Source organism: Mytilus californianus, unplaced genomic scaffold (genome assembly GCF_021869535.1).
Source record: "Mytilus californianus isolate M0D057914Y unplaced genomic scaffold, xbMytCali1.0.p SCAF_9, whole genome shotgun sequence".
Lineage (NCBI taxonomy): Eukaryota > Metazoa > Mollusca > Bivalvia > Mytilida > Mytilidae > Mytilus > Mytilus californianus.
In genome coordinates, this window is record NW_026262745.1 from 37180930 (window position 1) to 37198883 (window position 17954).

Here is a 17954-nt window from a genome sequence, read left to right on the forward strand (position 1 = left end):
ATGCCAACTGGTCTGAAAAGATTGAGACCGACAATATGCGAGATGATAGATGTCAGTATGTACAAGTTTGTACTGGGAATTTCAACAGAGTTTTCCAAGCATAAGTTGTACAGAAAATGAAATTTCGAAATGTTAAGTGAACATATCTTCGTGTAGATGTTATGAATACTAAACAGCCTCTGTATGAATGGCAGAAGGTTATAATAAGAGACATCATGATGAGACATTTATTGTTGAAACTTTATAGGTTTTAATTTCATCAGAAGGTTACAGGATATGCAGTATTTGGTTTTAAATTTAAAAACGATACATTGTTGTCTACAGTCGTAAAAGTCACAGAAATATTGTGGCAAGTATAAGTTATGTCATATGTCCGGACGCCTCTAACATGTATCGCCCAAGGTCTTTTGCATTGTCAATGATGAAAACATTTTCTGAAAGTTTTAACAAAATACTATTAAATCAATAAGGTTTTTGTGACAGGTTAACCATGTTAACTGGTAATACATCTAATTAATTAGATCCGACATTAATTCTCAGATTGTTTTAATTTACACTTTTGTCAATTCTATAGCTTCCTAGTGCATCCAATTCAAAATACATTTTATGCTTTTTTATTATTTTTTATTATAAAGATGTTCTATACAAAACGTATTTGTAGTTGATACTGTTATTTACTTGCTTCACACGTTGATTTTATATGTATTATCAAGTTATCAATCATGGAATAGTATCGGTTATGCTATTTTATGACGCATATATCTGTAAATGTTTTTTATCGTGTTGATTAATCGTTTTAGGTGATTCCATAACGTTGGAATATCCAAACACACTATGGACCCAAGTATGACTACAAGAAATATGGCTCCAACGTATCCAATCGATTTGGCAACTTGTTTCTTATTCGGAACACTTGTTTTCCGTCGGATGTACGCTGAAAGAATTTTATCATTCACTGCAAGGTCGAAACTTGTTTCTTCCTGTATTTGGTTTACTACTTCCGGTGTTACCTCTGTATATCTAGGAACACCAACTCTTCTACATGGGCATTTACAAGCTAAAATAAATCATAAAATATGTTGCTAAATACATTTTATTAAATAATTTCTGAAAACGTCAGAGTATTAAGAGAGTGTGTCTATTTTAAATCTATGATGTTTCATCAGATATAGATGTAAATAGAAAGTATAATACACTCATTTCGCTATATCGTCTTTATTCTTTTTAAACTGCTAAAAAACTTGGATGAGCAATTGTACAGCGAAGAGGAGGCACCATACACCTTATCGCTATTCCCGGCTGACCCGAGAATCCGTCCCGCTTGAACTATTGACGTCATACAACAATCAGTTTTCCATTGTGGCGTCAGATATTTTGTATTATGACGTCAAAATTTTACGGGAACCTGTGTGATGTCCAGTAATGGCGGACAAATAGCGATAAGGTGTATTAGGAAACCGATGTTCAAATCCATTACGAATATAAATACAATCGAGATACACCTAAAGACATCAAATGAAATCGGAGCGAGGTAGGGTGCATCGAAAGGACACGCATCTCCTGCTTCGCAAGCACCACTAATCATACTAATCAACACTCAGTCATAAAGTCACCCAATCGACAAAAAAATTAAATGTATACAGTAGACGACTTATGTGTTATCTAAATATCCGAGACTCCTAAAAAATATTTCTCTTGTGATTTGCAACCCAAACACATCATATCAGTCAACAACTTCTTGAAGTTGATCGTAAACCTTGCAAGTGTAAATTTGAGTTGTTCTCCCTCATAAACATAAGGAAGCAGGTTTTTTGTCAGGAGCACCCCCTAGCAGTTAAGTCTGTATAATGTGAACATGCTCGATTGAATCGAGATATGTAAACACTGAACGTTTGAGCAGATGGTATATTTATGTTGAGAAATAAGAGGTCAAATTAGACTTATTACCGGATTGTACTTACATGAGGAACAAAACTATTTTCTATCAATCATGGTTTTTACTGTGATATATTGTGCAAGTGCCAATATATCGTATTTTGACATTTTATCTACAAAAGAAGCCACAATACAACCAATACAACCTACTTTGTACTCCTGTCACAAATATATTTTTGTTTGAAATGGCGTTTTATAATTACTTACGTTCACAATTAAACTGAGGCTGTGACCACGTAGAGTTTTCATGACAGACTATATAACCGTTGCCAATCATTCGGTATTTCAAATTACACCTGAACTTGTATTGAGATTTGTAAGCTGTTGTTGAACCAGTTTTAAAACCTGGTAACGTCGCGTTTTCTACATCTACTTCTAATCTTGGATCACTGCAATCTACAAAAGTAGAAGTTAACTTAAAATACATACAGTACAAAATTAAACATAACATGATAAATTTTCTTGATGAATATAGATAAATACTATTGAGAATAAGTTTGAAGCTAAAATATGTCTAAAGGTATAGACATTGTAATTTTTAAAGGCAGACGGGGATTTTAATACAGCAATTCTAAAAAGACAATATAAAGAAAAACGACAGGCCCCAAACTACAACACAGAAAACAAAAGATTGAACAACGCGGACTATTTCAATACAGATGATTACCCAAACTGAGAGTGAACACCGCAGCAAATATGTCAAATACTCAACTAAAAAAATGTCACTATACGAGAAAAGAAATAAAACTACCAGCACAGAAATGTGAAAACACAACATTTACATGAAATGGATATAGCAGGTATTGCAATATCTAGTCTATTAAAGTTTGGCATGTTGTTTTTTGAACAAACGGAGTAGGCCATTGCATTTATTAATCTATAATCATTTTAACATTCGTAGATTTCATGCAAGTCCCGTCTATAATTTCATCTTAAATCAAGTTTCTATATGTTCATTCAAGATGAATTTTGTAGCTCTTTAATTCTTATCAAGTACCGTAATGGGAAAAAAACCAACATATTTTCATTGGTGAATACTGCAATGTAAATAAGCAAATAGCATTATAACACATATCGTCATGATGAATTATAAATACTAACAGGAAATGATTATCATTCCTTAATAATATTTGAACGTTAGAAAAGATGATTTACATAATTGGTATATTTTTCAAAATATGGTTGCATTAGACAAATACCTGGAATACACTTCAGGGTTTTGTTCCATGTTTTATCCGATAAACAAGCTACTGTTTCGTCTCCCACCTGTGTCGTTGAAATATTACATGCCATTACCAAAACAATCCCTGCTTCAAAAGGTGTACCCTCTGTATAATTAAGTATAACTGAATGTGATATATCTTTCCTTGGATCCCCACAACCTGTTATGGCAGAATAAAAGATTCACATTTTTAGTTGAGTTATAAATTAGAGGCAAGAGTATTTAATCGATTTTCAAATCTCGTTTATCCATTTCTGAAGTACAATACAAGTGACAAAACTTAGGAAATCACATGAACAGCAAAAAGGAGCGAGGACGGGTATGTAGATGAAGGGAGAAAATATCAATATACTATAAATAAGTATTAAATTCTAAACAAAATAGAATTATAAAATGCACAAGTGTGTGTCATATTTGTAGAACGTTTTGGAATTAGGAATCTTCGACTATTTTGGACTTTTGTTTTGCATTTGCTAGTTTTAGCATTACTACGCTTATTGTATTTTAATTCAAGACAGTATGGTAATTGTATAACTTCAAAGTAGTGCAGAACCTGAAATAGCTTTAATATAAAATAAAGAGATGTGGTATGATTGCTAATGAGACACATTTATACCAAAGTTCCAATGAAGTGGATGTAAGCAATTATAGACAACCGTACGGCCTTCAACAATGAGAAAACCCCATACCGTATAGTCGACTATAAAAGGCCCCGACATGAAAAAATCAAACAATTCAATTGAATGTTATTTAAGTTGTTTGAATTATTTTTCTGCATCTGACAAAAACAAACCAGGCAGCTTAATTATTAATGCATGTGAATTGAAAAATCTTATTTGTGTGAAAAAGAAACGGAAAAGAATTAATATGAATAATTATTTTAATGTGTTTGAAATTATAGTTAACAAAATATAACGTATATGAAGGGCCACCTTAAATCTAACGTCTTTATAAATATATCTACTGAATTTTCTGCCTTTCGATTAAGATTAATTACTCATTTCTCTTAATGTTTCATTTAATATATATACTGTTATCAAACTATTTCTACGTTTTCTTGATATGCGTAACTTTACTGGACTAAATTACCTGGAACGCATGAAAACTGTGGCTGTGACCAAGTAGAATTTGTGTAACACGTCATACTAGAATTTCCGTTGACACTATATCCTGTTATGCACGTGAGAGAGTATGCATTATCTACAGGGAAAGTTGACAGTCCGAATGGATTTATCATCTCTGAATATATAACATCTGGAGTTGGATCTGTACAATCTAAACAGTAATTTTTCAGTAATTAAAAAGAACAGTTCTTTCGACATTTTCATTTTTATTATTATACGCTATAACAAGTATATGTTTGAATTATTATATTCTGGAATGCATGAGTTTTTGAGCTGCTTATGCAAAGGAGTTTATTGAAAATCTCAATGTCCTTATCACTATTTGCTAAGTATACAGACGAGAGAAACAAAGTTTCATTAATCCATCAACTGACGAGTATACATTCTATTTTAGATAATAATATAAAATATAACATTTTACCTTAAACGTATCTTGGAAATATTTGAATTAAGTCGACAGTAGTTTGCCGATGTATAAATCGCATAACTCGTTTAGGAAGAGACAAATCAAGGTTACAAACAAAAACCGAGTGAATCGCATGAACGCTAAAAACAACGAGACAGGGCAAGTGTCTCCTGGTCTGCATACATCTTTTAAAACGCCAACATATATGTCGCAAGCACACTTTCTTGGAAAAAAGAACACAAACTTCAACTGCTATTTTCAACAATATGTCTTATTTAATTTTCTTTTTGAAGCGCATGCGTACGCATCAAATAATCAATAACAGGACCATTATCTTCACAAATTAGAATGACAATCCATTCTGTCTTCTGATTCTTACCTGCAGCACAATGAAACACATCCGTTGACCATATTGAGTCATTGGTACATTTTAGAATATTGTCTCCAAGTAATGTAAACCCGTCCATACATGCCATTGTTACGTTGTAACCAACAGCCCATAATGTTCCATTTTCCATAACCGAGTTAGCATATATTGTTACTGGGTCGACACAATCTGTAAAATCCAAAGTTTGACTGGTATAATGTTGACCAACATAAAATTATTTATTTAGTAAGCAGATAAGAACATTTTATTATTATATATTGTTTCAAACAATGAACTTGTTGATTAAATCTGCGAGAAATTTGAAAAACTAAGTTTATTATGTCTTTATTTATTTTTTTTGCTTTTCCATTTCAAAATCTTAATTGATTCTAAAGTTTGTCTTATCCCTATGGTTTATGTTATTATAAGTTTAAAAGTTCCTTATTTTCCATTTGTGTATCATTTCTTATTTTCAGTCCCTTTTTGTCTAACAGCTCCTCACATGGTTAAGTACTCAAAAAATTTTTGTTTACAAATTTTGGGGTTAAGTGTTCCTGATGAAGGTACCTCCAGTAAACCGCTTCGAATGCATGAAAGTCCTTTACTAACACTGGGTGGATGGTTCTGGTGGACTACTAATCCTTGTGGGTCATAAACTCAGTAGTCAGTACTTCGGTACTGTCATGATTTTTTAACATACCTTGATACATTTAGAAATTATTTAGGAACTAAGGTTACAACTCCCTCAGGCAAAGTTAACCTTAATGTATTCTTTATCGGCCCTTTTGGTCGTATAGCTCCTCATGGTTCAAGTACTTATACATTCTTGGCTTTCGAATTGTTAGTTTTGAGTGTTCTTGGGGCAGAAAAGCGCATCGAACGCACGAAATGTATAAAGTGCTATTTTGATTGACCCATTGCATTTTGTATAAGTAATTAGAAGCTGTCCACCTCTATAAGACTTTGACACAAGATAATTAAATTTCTAATTTCTAAGGTACTTTGAATGAGGATGGTGACCATATTCTGTAATGCAAAAAAAAAGTCTAAGTTTTGTTTCTCGAAATTCCCTGTTGTTTTAGAACGGTTAACAATATTTTATAAAACTCATTTTTTTTTTATATTCGAAAGGATTTAATGAGTGCAATTGAAGTATATGTTGTACTATTGACCTCATATTTTAATAATGTAAACGTCATTCTTGGGAAAACATGGATGTTGTAATGGGTGTCAGTTAAATGAAAAGTTTATTTGTACAAAAAGTCGTATGGATGTGCAAGATGTACAAATAAATATGCAGTCTAAAAAGATAAAACACATTAATTTTGAAAATAAGTGTTAAACAGTAGCAAGCTATATATATAAGACAGGACTAATAAAATACTTCTTTAATTGTCATTTCGATGGAATTATACGACAAAAAAATGTTTGATTCAGGAAACAAAATAGATTGTGCCATAGCGTTATACAATTTTCCTTGAATATCATTTCTTTTTTAAATACAGCTTAAGATAAAAGTTTTTATAACTTTTTCGTGGGTTTATTTATCGCCAGGTAGAGATTCCCGATTTGCTACCGTACCAACTGTAGTACGAACTTTTGAAAAAAAATGATGTATACACTTCATGTCAGCATATGTTTTATGAATGATAATCAAAAGTATTTCGAGGAATTTTTAGCTGCAACTTGGTAATAATTTCATCTGGATTTATTTCGTATTTATAGCAAACAATATTGTGTGTACTCGATAATGCTTTCAAGCAACCGTTGCAAGTAACCGTTCAACGAACGGTTGTAATTTAGATTTATTTCCCCTGAAATTGCAAAGGCAAAAAGAAGCTAAAATATAAAGCACATTTATAATCTGTTTGATTTTCGCCTGTTATATTACTAATACGATATAGAATGAATTGGTTGGAATTTTAAGGGAAGGCTCTTAGAAAACATAAAAAAGTAAGAGCCATTTTTACAGACAAAATTAACCTCATTAATAATATATTAATGATGAAATTAAAATAAAACTATAAATTTTATTGCGGGGTCTGAAACATAAATAGTAAATCTGACTGTGAAAGTTACTCAAAATTGTCAAAGATACATATCAATAGTAGACAATTAATTACATTTCTGTGTACTATAGGTAACCAACAAATATACAATATTAGGTGGATGTCAGAAAAATATCAACTTTTCTTTTCTGTATGAGGATTAGAAACTGTTTCGTGCCAAATAAAATAAAAACGTTGATATTATTCTGACATTAACCTAATATTGTTTTTAAACTGCAGCTAAAAATGGCTACAATTATAGCTATGAAAATGTTTATACAAAATGTAAAACGAATTTTCATGCCTTAGCGAACCCCAAATTGTGAAGAAAAGTGACACGACATGAAATCTACATTTTCTCGATGCGTTGAAGACCCATTGGTGGCCTTGAGATTGTTTTCTGCTCTTTCGTCGGAGTTTTGTCTCTTTGATATATTCCCCGTTTCCATTCTCTATCTTTAGTGCACGAAATATCACTTTTTACTATATTTGGTAAAGACAATACTGCTGTATAATCTTTTTTAACAGTTAGTATCAATTCTTCACATCCTTTAAAACCATTAAATATCGCTGTTCACATTTTGAAATATTTATTGTCTTTACAACTCTTATATTCCGGCATTTTCACAAAAATCGTCTAACACATGTATGAGAGATTTGACCAATAATAAAAGTACGAAGAAAGGGTCAAATTATAAAATACGCTGGTAAACTTTCGAGGAAGAGTGTCAGTGCAATTTACTATGATTATATGACAATTGTTCTTGCTTTTTTTATTCAAACATTTCTAGACATTGCAGGTTTTTTCATCGGCAATATTTTTCAGTTCAATATTTTAGAATGTATTTCTTTAATAAAAAAAATCTGCAGTTGTTGATTAAAAAACGTTAGAGGGGATGCCCTTTTCCCACTCAATATTAAATCCTAGCTCTCTCACCTTTTCAAGAAAAAATCTTAAGTAATTATCGAAATATATTACTTAAATAATATTAACTAATCACAAAATCATGCAAGAACTATATTGAGAAATCAACACAATTTTGACGTGATAACGTATATAACCAACATTAGTAACATGTGTTTAAAAAAGTTATTCATAGATAGTATTTAAATTATTCCAAATTCTTTTATACATAAGAAATATTCTTTTAACTGTTTTCTTTATATATAAACAAAACAAAAGAAATAATTAAACAAACATAAATGCAAATATATATTTAGAATTTTAAGGCCGTCTCAACTCAGTTCATGCAAGGTCTGTTTGATTCATGCACTTGTGCACAAAATAAATAATGTTACATAGAATCACAAACAAAGTGTTCTAGAAACGGTGAAATCGCTTTCAAATGAAAAGTCAAGCTATATTTTGCTGATATGCAATTCAATTTCTTCATCAATACTATTATCTTTATTGTAACTTACAATGTACATATATGTGCAAATTATAGATGAAATATACCTGGAATACAGTAAAACACGTTTATTGTCCATGTTCCGTTTTCAGTACACTCAAGAACATCATGACCGATCAATGTAAAACCATTATCACAATCCATGCGGACACTGCTGCTCACGGCCCATGATGTACCATTTTCTATCACAGAGTTATTGTAAACTGTGGATGGATCTGGACAGTCTGCAAATATTAAATTATTGTTCGAATTTTATCAGGGTATGATGGGTCGCAAATATTGTTTAACAAACTTGCACATTTTCTCAGGCTATGTGTTGAAATATAATTGTCAATAACTAGTTCGGTGATTTGATGTTTTAGAGTTGTAAAATAAACTATTAATCAGATCTTTAATTGACGTTAAATGAACAAGATGTACTTTGAGGTCCACTGCATGAATACGGAATTCTGTTGTTTCATCATGGCTATATGGATATTTCGTTTTTAAAACCTCTCTGTCATGTTTTTCTGATTAAAGTCAAGTCATATGGAAATGGAGCATAGCACGGATATTTATAAGATTTTGCAAACAACCGTGGTATGTTTGACTAGAAGAATTAAAATAAGCATATATTTTTTCTTCGTTTCACATACACGCAATACTGTTATGATTGAGATGTACGAGAAATAATAATTTGGATATATTACTTCTTTTTATTTAGCATATTCACAGTATGAATAAATGAAGATTTAATGTCCCTATACATATTAAAGTATTATTCAACATTCCACGATGTTCGGTCCTATTACCAGGACTTTTAATTGTTCTGATGTTGTGCTGTTACACCACTGTCCCAGGTTATGGGAGGGTTGAGCGCTCAAAAACATGTTTAACCCCGCCACATTATGTATGTGTCTATCTGTCCCAAGTCAGGAGCCGGTAGTACAGTGGTTGTCGTCGGTTCATGTCTGTCATATTTTTTTTTCGTAAATTGTTTTGCTATAAATTAAGCCATTAGTTTTCTAATTGAATTTTTTCATATTTTTCATGTCGGGGCATTTTATAGCCGACTATACGGGTATGGGTTTTTCTCATTGTTGAAGGCCGTACGGTTGCCTATAATTGCTTACATCCACTTTATTTGAATTTCGGTGGATATTTGTCTCATTGGCAATCATACCACATCTCCTTTTATATATATATATATATATATATATATCTTTAATTTACTGACATATTATTTAAAAAATTTTTTTTAAAAAGATATACATTTGTCATATTGTCACCAAAATCTTTGAAATGGCCCATTTGCTGAATGTTTTGCCTCAAAATGGAAAACTTCCGAGATTTTATTGTTTTTAGGGAGTTTTTTGTTTGTTTTTTATATTATGTGTTTTATCTTATGTTTTTCATTATTCTATTATTTTGGTTTTTTTTGTTATTGTTATTTTTGCGGGAATATAACCTCATCGCTTTAAGACGTCATGGACAAAGCAAAATCCATTAGCGCGGCACATTACAAATTTCTTTAGTCAAGAATTTCGAAAGTGTATACATTTCAAATAAAACTATGATGGTTTTCCTTAATACATTGTACTTTTTCAAGTGATATAAATACATTATTATTAATTCAGATTAATAGAGGAATAAACAAATCCTCCGTTATTACTGGCGAAATGACGACTTGATGAGTTTATTGAGGTACTATTCTCTCATGTTAACACACACGCAATACTGTTATGATTGAGATGTAATATTTCAGATCATTGGTTGGCTAATTCATAAGTAACGCTAAATGGTCTTCGTTCAAATAACTTGTATGAGAAAAATAGTTTGGATATATTACAATTTTTTAATTAAAATATTCACAGTATTATTAAATTTAGGTTTAATATAAAAAGAAGATGTGGTATGATTGTTTACTCTCCACAAGTGATGACACAGAAATTAACAACTATGGGTCACCATGGCCTTCAACAATGAGAAAAGCCCATGACGCATAGTCAGCTATAAAAGTCCCGAAATGACAAATTTAAAAAAAATTCAAACAAGAAAACTAACGGCCTTATTTATGTACAAAAAAATGAACGAAAAACAGATATATTACACAGCAACAACGACAACCACTGACTTACAGGCTCCTGACGTTGGGACAGGCACATACAGAATGTGGCGGGGTTAAACTCGTGTGAAGGCGCCAACCCTCCCCTTAACCTGGCACAGTGGTGTAACAGTACAACATAAGAACAAACTATAAAAATGTCTAATACATATTAAAGTAGTAATCAACATTCCATGATGTTCAGTCCTATTACCAGACCTGTTAAGGTTCATCATAACAAATGGACAAATATGGCCGTATTTCACCTCAAAAACTACTCTGTACAGACCAGGGACTTTCTAATATAAGTTAAATCTATTTTGCATATCAGAAAGATAAAATCTTTTTTGGATTACGATGGGCATTTTTTTCCGTTCCTGCAGAAGGTGTAAAAATAAACTAAGTTGGGATATAATTTTGAGATGCTCCCTCTCAGGTAACAACTGAGTTGTATTGTATTGATTGTCCTTGATTGGCATGGACAATAGATATCTACACATCTAAAGGTGAGTTAAAGGTAGTAACTGAGTAGACAGTATCAAATGCAATTCAGGTGTTTGTTTATTTTTACACCTTCTGCAGGAAGGAAAAAAATGCCCATCATAATCCAAAAAAGATTTTATCTTTCTGATAAGCAAAATAAATTTAACTTTTATATATCTAGTGGATGCCAGGCCTTAAAACTTTCCAAACTGCACAGGTAAGTCTGTACACAGAGTAGTTTTTAAGGTGAAAATACGACCATATTTGTCCATTTGTTATGATGAACCTAAACACGTACTGTACAACGAAATTAGTGCTTGTAATGATTAAAGAATAAAGAATACCTTTAACACATATCCTCTCAGGCATCCATATTCCGTCTGCATGACACTCTATTTCAGTCACAGATGTATTAGCAATAGTAAATCCTTCTTCACATTTGAACTTTGAAAACGTCGATGTTACATATGTGTGTGAACCTGTTGCATAGTCTGATATTGTTGTGTTTGGTATCACCGGTTTACGGCAGTCTAGAGAACAAATTTTAATGCAAATGAAATGTAGGATTTTAACAACAAATATAAATCGATGTAAAGTGAAACTAAATAAAGAATATCTATAAAATACATGGGCACTTGAAAATCAAAATAAAGAATAAATTGATACATGTACATAAATAAAAGTATGAAAAAGAGGCAATACCATACCAAGGGTAAAATAAAAGATTATCAGTCAAAGAAAAACTGACCAAACCTTGGCCATAATGAAAAAAAAACGAAAAGACAAACGACAGTCTGCAAAACACTACATAGAAAACAAACGACTGAGCAACACAAACCCCATGAAAAACCAGGGTGAACTCAGGTGCTTCAGTTGGATCAGCAGACTCTGCTCCAAACAATAGTTTAAATACATTGTACTTAATATTCTCGAATTTTATGACTAATTCATATTCTTTTATCATATATTTTGTATTTTACAAAAAAAATCTACTTCGGCATATCTGTGTTTAACTATATATATTGGAGTCGTTTCCGTACGCCAGTTGTATTCTTTAAAACCGTAAATTGTTTCTCCTTTGCCTTTAATGGCATGAATATCAAGAGTTGCCTCCAAACGGATTTGACTAGTTCTGTACTGAAAATTATTTGGGAGTAAATTTAAGTAGTCTCCCATTTCGAACAGTTTGTGTGGTAGTCCACATTTTTTGTATGATATATTTTTCATCATATAACAGTTAAACATCCGTAAATCAAGAAAATTCTATGCAAGTACGGAATAAAAATATAAATAAATGTTGACAAGGCTTGTAAAGGGGATTGTAACGACTCGAATAGAGATAGTTATACACAGATATATCGAAGTACATTTTAGAATACCGTATTATGTTGAAATAACAATCCACTATACATATTTATGTCGATCAAAACGACCGCGCATATGTTATACCCTGTAAGCTTGATTAGTTTTCATATACTATGAATTCATTATTATTCGTGCAATACGAATTTTTGTGGATTACGTAGGTACAGGTAAACCACGAATTTGAAATGGTCAAAATTTACAAAAGGCTTGTATGCAGACTTTGGTAAAACAGCGAAATCAAATTTCCACGAAAATGAAAGTTTTTCCCAATCCACAAAAATTCGTACCATTGAAAAAAATAAATCAACAGTATATAGTTTGAATGGACTGAAAAATGTACACTTAATTAGAAGGAGAAAAAGCGGACATCTCAATCATAGAGAAAAAAAATAAATGTTATGTCGCTTGTATGTGTCGACTTTTATACCGATTTTGTAAAGTAAATTCTTCTAAATATATATGTCCTTCTGCTTTCTTTATAAGTACTAATTTTGTAAATTTCTTTCAATGTCATGTGCCTGTCCCAAGTCTGCTTGCATGAACCTCTTCAATGTTTTTTTTTTGTGTCTATGTCTGTTAACGAATTTAGCGATACAGGCGGGTATCGTTTAAATTTACTTCAATTATGTCTACCCTCGACGATATTAGAGCTTGATATGTGGTGTTGACACGTGTTTATTATATTCTCTAGGCTCGACTATATCAATCAACGGAACGACTGGATAACAAATATCATATTCCTTACATTTTTATGCATTTTCTGACGAAAATAGTTGATTAAAACTGGTTTTTATAGCTACTTAAACCTCGAACTTGTATTACAGTTGTATATAGATCCTTTAGACAAACTTGTGCGAGCAACCCAAACAGACTAAATTGGTTATTGTGACAATGAGTTGGACCAAATAGTCAAAATTGGGTAAACATACATAATAAATTTAAATATTAAACCAAATTAAATTGATTACTGACCTGGAACAATGTAGGCACAATCTTCATCATAATTACCGTCAAGGTCAAAATCGGGTAAGTACTTTCCAACTTCAAAGTTGTACTTTTCAGGAACTAATAAATAACAAAAGTAGTACAAACAACGGTTTATGTATTTTCCATGATTCATTAGAGACTTCAATTTTTTCAGGATGAAATTTCGCAGTTATGTTATAAGCATCTGGTTGTATAGGTATTACTATTAACTAACTTATATTACCGATGGTTTATGCGTTCACTATACATATTTCCCGAATTAGATACCATCAGGATTAAGAGCTTGGGAAGTCAAATAAAACAAACAAGTTTGAGAATTGGCCTTAACAATCTTAGCTTGCAAAAAACAGTCGCAGACTACCATTTACTGAGTGATTTGCAACTTTAGTTTGCATATTACATGTTTTACAAAATATCAATACATCACGCTGGTCCAGAAAAAAGTAGATCAGCTAAAATTAGTGAAGAAAATTAGAAAAAAATGTCTTTCAATTTAAAATCTTTTACCGTTTATCAAAAGCTGCCGACTGAGAACAATTGCAGCATGTATCAATGCAATCAAATCAAAAGTTGGAATCAATATCATATTATGCTGTAGCGAATTCAACACATCCTTTTAAAATTATCTACAACGCACATATCTTTCGCGCTTTCTCTTAGGCTGAAATCGATATATCATCATCCAGTTATCAGTCATTTGGAACTGATATAATTTAAATGATACAATGTATTGTAAATTTTAAAGTTACACTTAAACACGTACAAACAGTAAGACTGATCGTCTACAGTAGAGTTGACGATGTGTGCTGTTCTGCTTTGGCCCTTCTTGACTGTGATGCGGTTTATTTTGTAACAGGTTTTCAAAACTTTCTTGAATTTACGTGATCAAAATGGTTCCAGAATCACAGCCAGTACCAGTAATGCGGATATCCGATTCAGGTGATTATTTCTTGATCCTTTAGTACTGACAATTTAAAGCATTTGCTTCTGTTCATTTTTGGCAACAAGTGTAACGTGTTTGTTTTATAAACTATCTGTTCGTATCCGTTTTCACAGAATCTGAGATACTCCAATATCAATCTTTTATTGAACTCAAAACCTAACTACAACTTGAGGCTTTACTAAAAACTACAAGACCAACCTTTAAACTTTGAAACTTAACAAAGAAACAAGAAAATTATACACAATTAATTTTGTATCAAAAAGTAGTCTAAAAACTATAACCTCAATTTATCCTTAATTCTTTCACTGACTCCGAGGTTCCAACTGATTTGCTAAACAATTATAATCTTTCAAAAACTATAACAGTGAACAAGCTTCAAAACCATAGGTTCCTGAGACACCTAGTTCTGAGACACCTAGTCTCCGAGACACCTAGTTCCTGAGACAACTAGTTCTAAAACACCTAGTAGTCTACGAGACACCTAGTTCCTGAGACACCTAGTCTCCGAGACTCCTAGTCCCTTAGACACATAGCCTCCAAAGCACCGAAGTCACCATACTATTACAAGCTACCTGTTTGAGGGACTGCGACCATTCCCGTGGGAAATTACAGTTTCAGAACAACTCGGTAGCCTGCAATAATCGTAAAGACTTCTAAACCGCTTACTTCAAACTACAAGCTTTCAACTCGAACTTGGTTCACAAACAGTTAGACCTTCTTTATTTGCTGGTATTCTCTTTCTGATGCTTAACCATCACCAGCCAAATGACAAAAGAACGAACTCCCATAATGTATCGGTGTCTTTATATACCTATAGCGCGGACCTCGAAGAGAGCAGCCTACAACAACGAGTCTCATAGCAACCAAGGGATGATTCTCAATGAAGTTTTGGTAATGTATTGTTCAAACGGGTAATTTATGATCATTTATAATGATTACAATTTAACTACAAATACTATCTTATGCTTAAACTGCATTTTTGTCACACAAGTAATTGTTCATTATAAAACCTGATGGGTACATGATTGTTTTGAATTGATGAGCATCAATATCATATGAACTTACCAAAATGATATCCACGTAACGTACACAGTTCTTCGTTTGTATGGCCATCACAGTCTTTGTCAGCAGTTTGCCCAAGATGACAAAACTAAAGGACAAATGTAACAAGAACCATAAATTTTGTAACGCAAATACTAGTAGGGTATTATTTTTGCAGGTTGATACCTTCAATTTGGCGTTAATATAATTCCAATTATATCAAATCTCACCGGGAAAATGTTTGAAGAATACAAAAAACAAATTGAGAGTTAAATTCTGAGAAATAGATGGGTTTGATAAATAAAGGCAACAGTAGTATACCGCTGTTCGAAATTCATAAATCGATTGGGAAAAAATCAAATCCGGGTTACAAACTAAAACTGAGGGAAACACATCAAATATAAGAGAAGAACTACGACACAACAGAAACACAACATTAAAATGTAACACACACATGTTTTATGCATGCATGAATGCCTCCAAGAACAATTACTTACTTTTTTGAAAGGGATAGACTTCTTTTTAATTTTTTAGACTATGATAATACACCTTATCGCTATTTATTCCCTTCTGGATAAGTTCTAAAATTACACAACTTTTTCATCCAGTTGAAGCTATCTGGGGCCCTGTTTAAGCAATGCACCATGCATGATACTTTTTAATTAGACCTGTTTAAAACATCGTAAATACTTCAAACAAAATATTCCTATCGAAGGTCGGTGGTTTTCTCCCGGCACTCCGGCTTCCATCACCAATAAAAACTGGCCGCCACGAAATAGCCCAAAAGTGGCGCTTAAAAGTGGCGTTAAAACACCAACAATCAATCACACAAAATATTTTTCTTGACTATAATTTGAGTTTCGAAAAAGTGGATCATTATCTATCAAAGTTTCCTATTGATCGCTTTCTAAATTTTTTCCTCCCTCAGCTCGTTACTGATGACCTTTGTTGTTTACCCTGTTGACCCAAACAGGAAGTTGTCTAAATGACTGTTTTTTCCGGATTGGACTAAATAGCGATAAGGTGTATTGATTTATTGATCTTAAGCTGTTACAATTACCTTATTGCTACAGCTTTCACAAACAAGGTACCCTGGTATATTAATATCTTTAAGATCAGGGTGTCTTAAAGATAAGTTTCACTTTATAATTGTTAGTTAATTACCAAAAATACAAATATACTATAATATAAACATATATAATTGCAAATTATTTATTAAATTTGTATTTACGTATTTTTTGTTCCGAATTTGACCTTTACTTTTCCATCCTTATACAATCAACCTGACACATATTTTACTCGTTTAGAAAAATCGTAGTTGTGTACAGTGTGATCAAATAATCGTAACCTGACATGATTGAAGGATAATATAATGCATGTGATGATCTTATTGATTTTTTTAATTTCTGTGTCATTTGGTCTCTTGTGGAGAGTTGTCTCATTGGAAATCATACCACATCTTCTTTTTTATATTTATAATTAGATCAAGTAAGCATCTCTCGCGGGAGAGTTACACTTATTGATGATTGGTCGGTAACGAACATTAATGTGTCCTGCTAGCTGACCAGTTCGCAATGCCTCATTACTTATTTCTAGATTAATTTTATGAATTTTTGGAAGAAGGTACATGTGTCCTCCATGTTTTGAATTGTTATTATTATTTAAGAAATTATACGTCTGGGATTCTTTTTTTTTTCTCTCCTTGCTTTATATTTAACACTTCTCTCAACATGCCAAAATTGTAATGATTTACAATAAAAAGAAAATATTATCCTCCACACACATGGTCAAGATAACACTGGTATATAATTTCTTATTCAGTTGAATTAATAATTAGAATAAAAAAAGTTTTAAGGTTCACGTATTGTATTTTTTTTTAAAGCAACTTGTTTTATAGATACATTAGTTATTGTTCTATACGTTATGCTTCACAACTATATAAATACTATATAATACATAAACAATATATATATGTCTTAATCTAGCACATTTTACAGAGATTTTTGAAATTTGCGAATTAAATTACTTTTGCGTTCTTTCACATATAAAAAAGAAGATGTGGTATGATTGCCAATGAGACAACTCTCCACAAGAGACTAAATAACACAGAAATTAACAACTATAGGTCACCGTACATGTCTGTTTACTTCAAAGTATAATTCAATTTCGTTTTTGAAGATATTGTATATGTCGGCGAATTTTATTCTTTGTTCTGATGTGTATAATGATTTGTAAATTGAGAAACCTATCAAAGTTATAATAAGGATTGTCTAATTTGTAATGGTTTTGCGTCTAATATTTTTTGCCATTTTATTATTCCAATGTTAGGAGTTATTTTGTTTTTTATAAAATATTGATGGACGGTTTTATTGTCTAGGTCTGATAAATTTATTTCTGTTTTATGCATTCTAATTGTTTTTTCGTTAATATTAACTCGGGTTTTAACGGAGTTATTTGTTTTTAGGATATCTGTCCAACTCCTTGGTATAGCTTTTTTTAGTATTGATAGTTCGGCTATCCAGTTGTGTTTTATTTCTA

General features: G+C 31.9%; 1 protein-coding gene across 1 annotated transcript; it reads right to left on the minus strand.

Annotated features, from left to right (window-relative positions):
- Positions 1–277: 277 nt before the first annotated feature.
- On the minus strand, positions 278–15519 carry LOC127714301 (CUB and sushi domain-containing protein 3-like). The gene is made up of 9 exons (XM_052220361.1): positions 15441–15519; positions 13418–13510; positions 11425–11610; positions 8562–8738; positions 5067–5243; positions 4247–4432; positions 3135–3317; positions 2143–2331; positions 278–1057 (listed from the first exon to the last, which is right to left on the minus strand). The coding sequence occupies exons 3-9, from the start codon at positions 11447–11449 to the stop codon at positions 738–740; spliced, it is 1257 nt and encodes a 418-aa protein (XP_052076321.1). The 5' UTR covers positions 11450–11610; positions 13418–13510; positions 15441–15519; the 3' UTR covers positions 278–737.
- Between the last annotated feature and the right edge of the window lie 2435 nt (positions 15520–17954).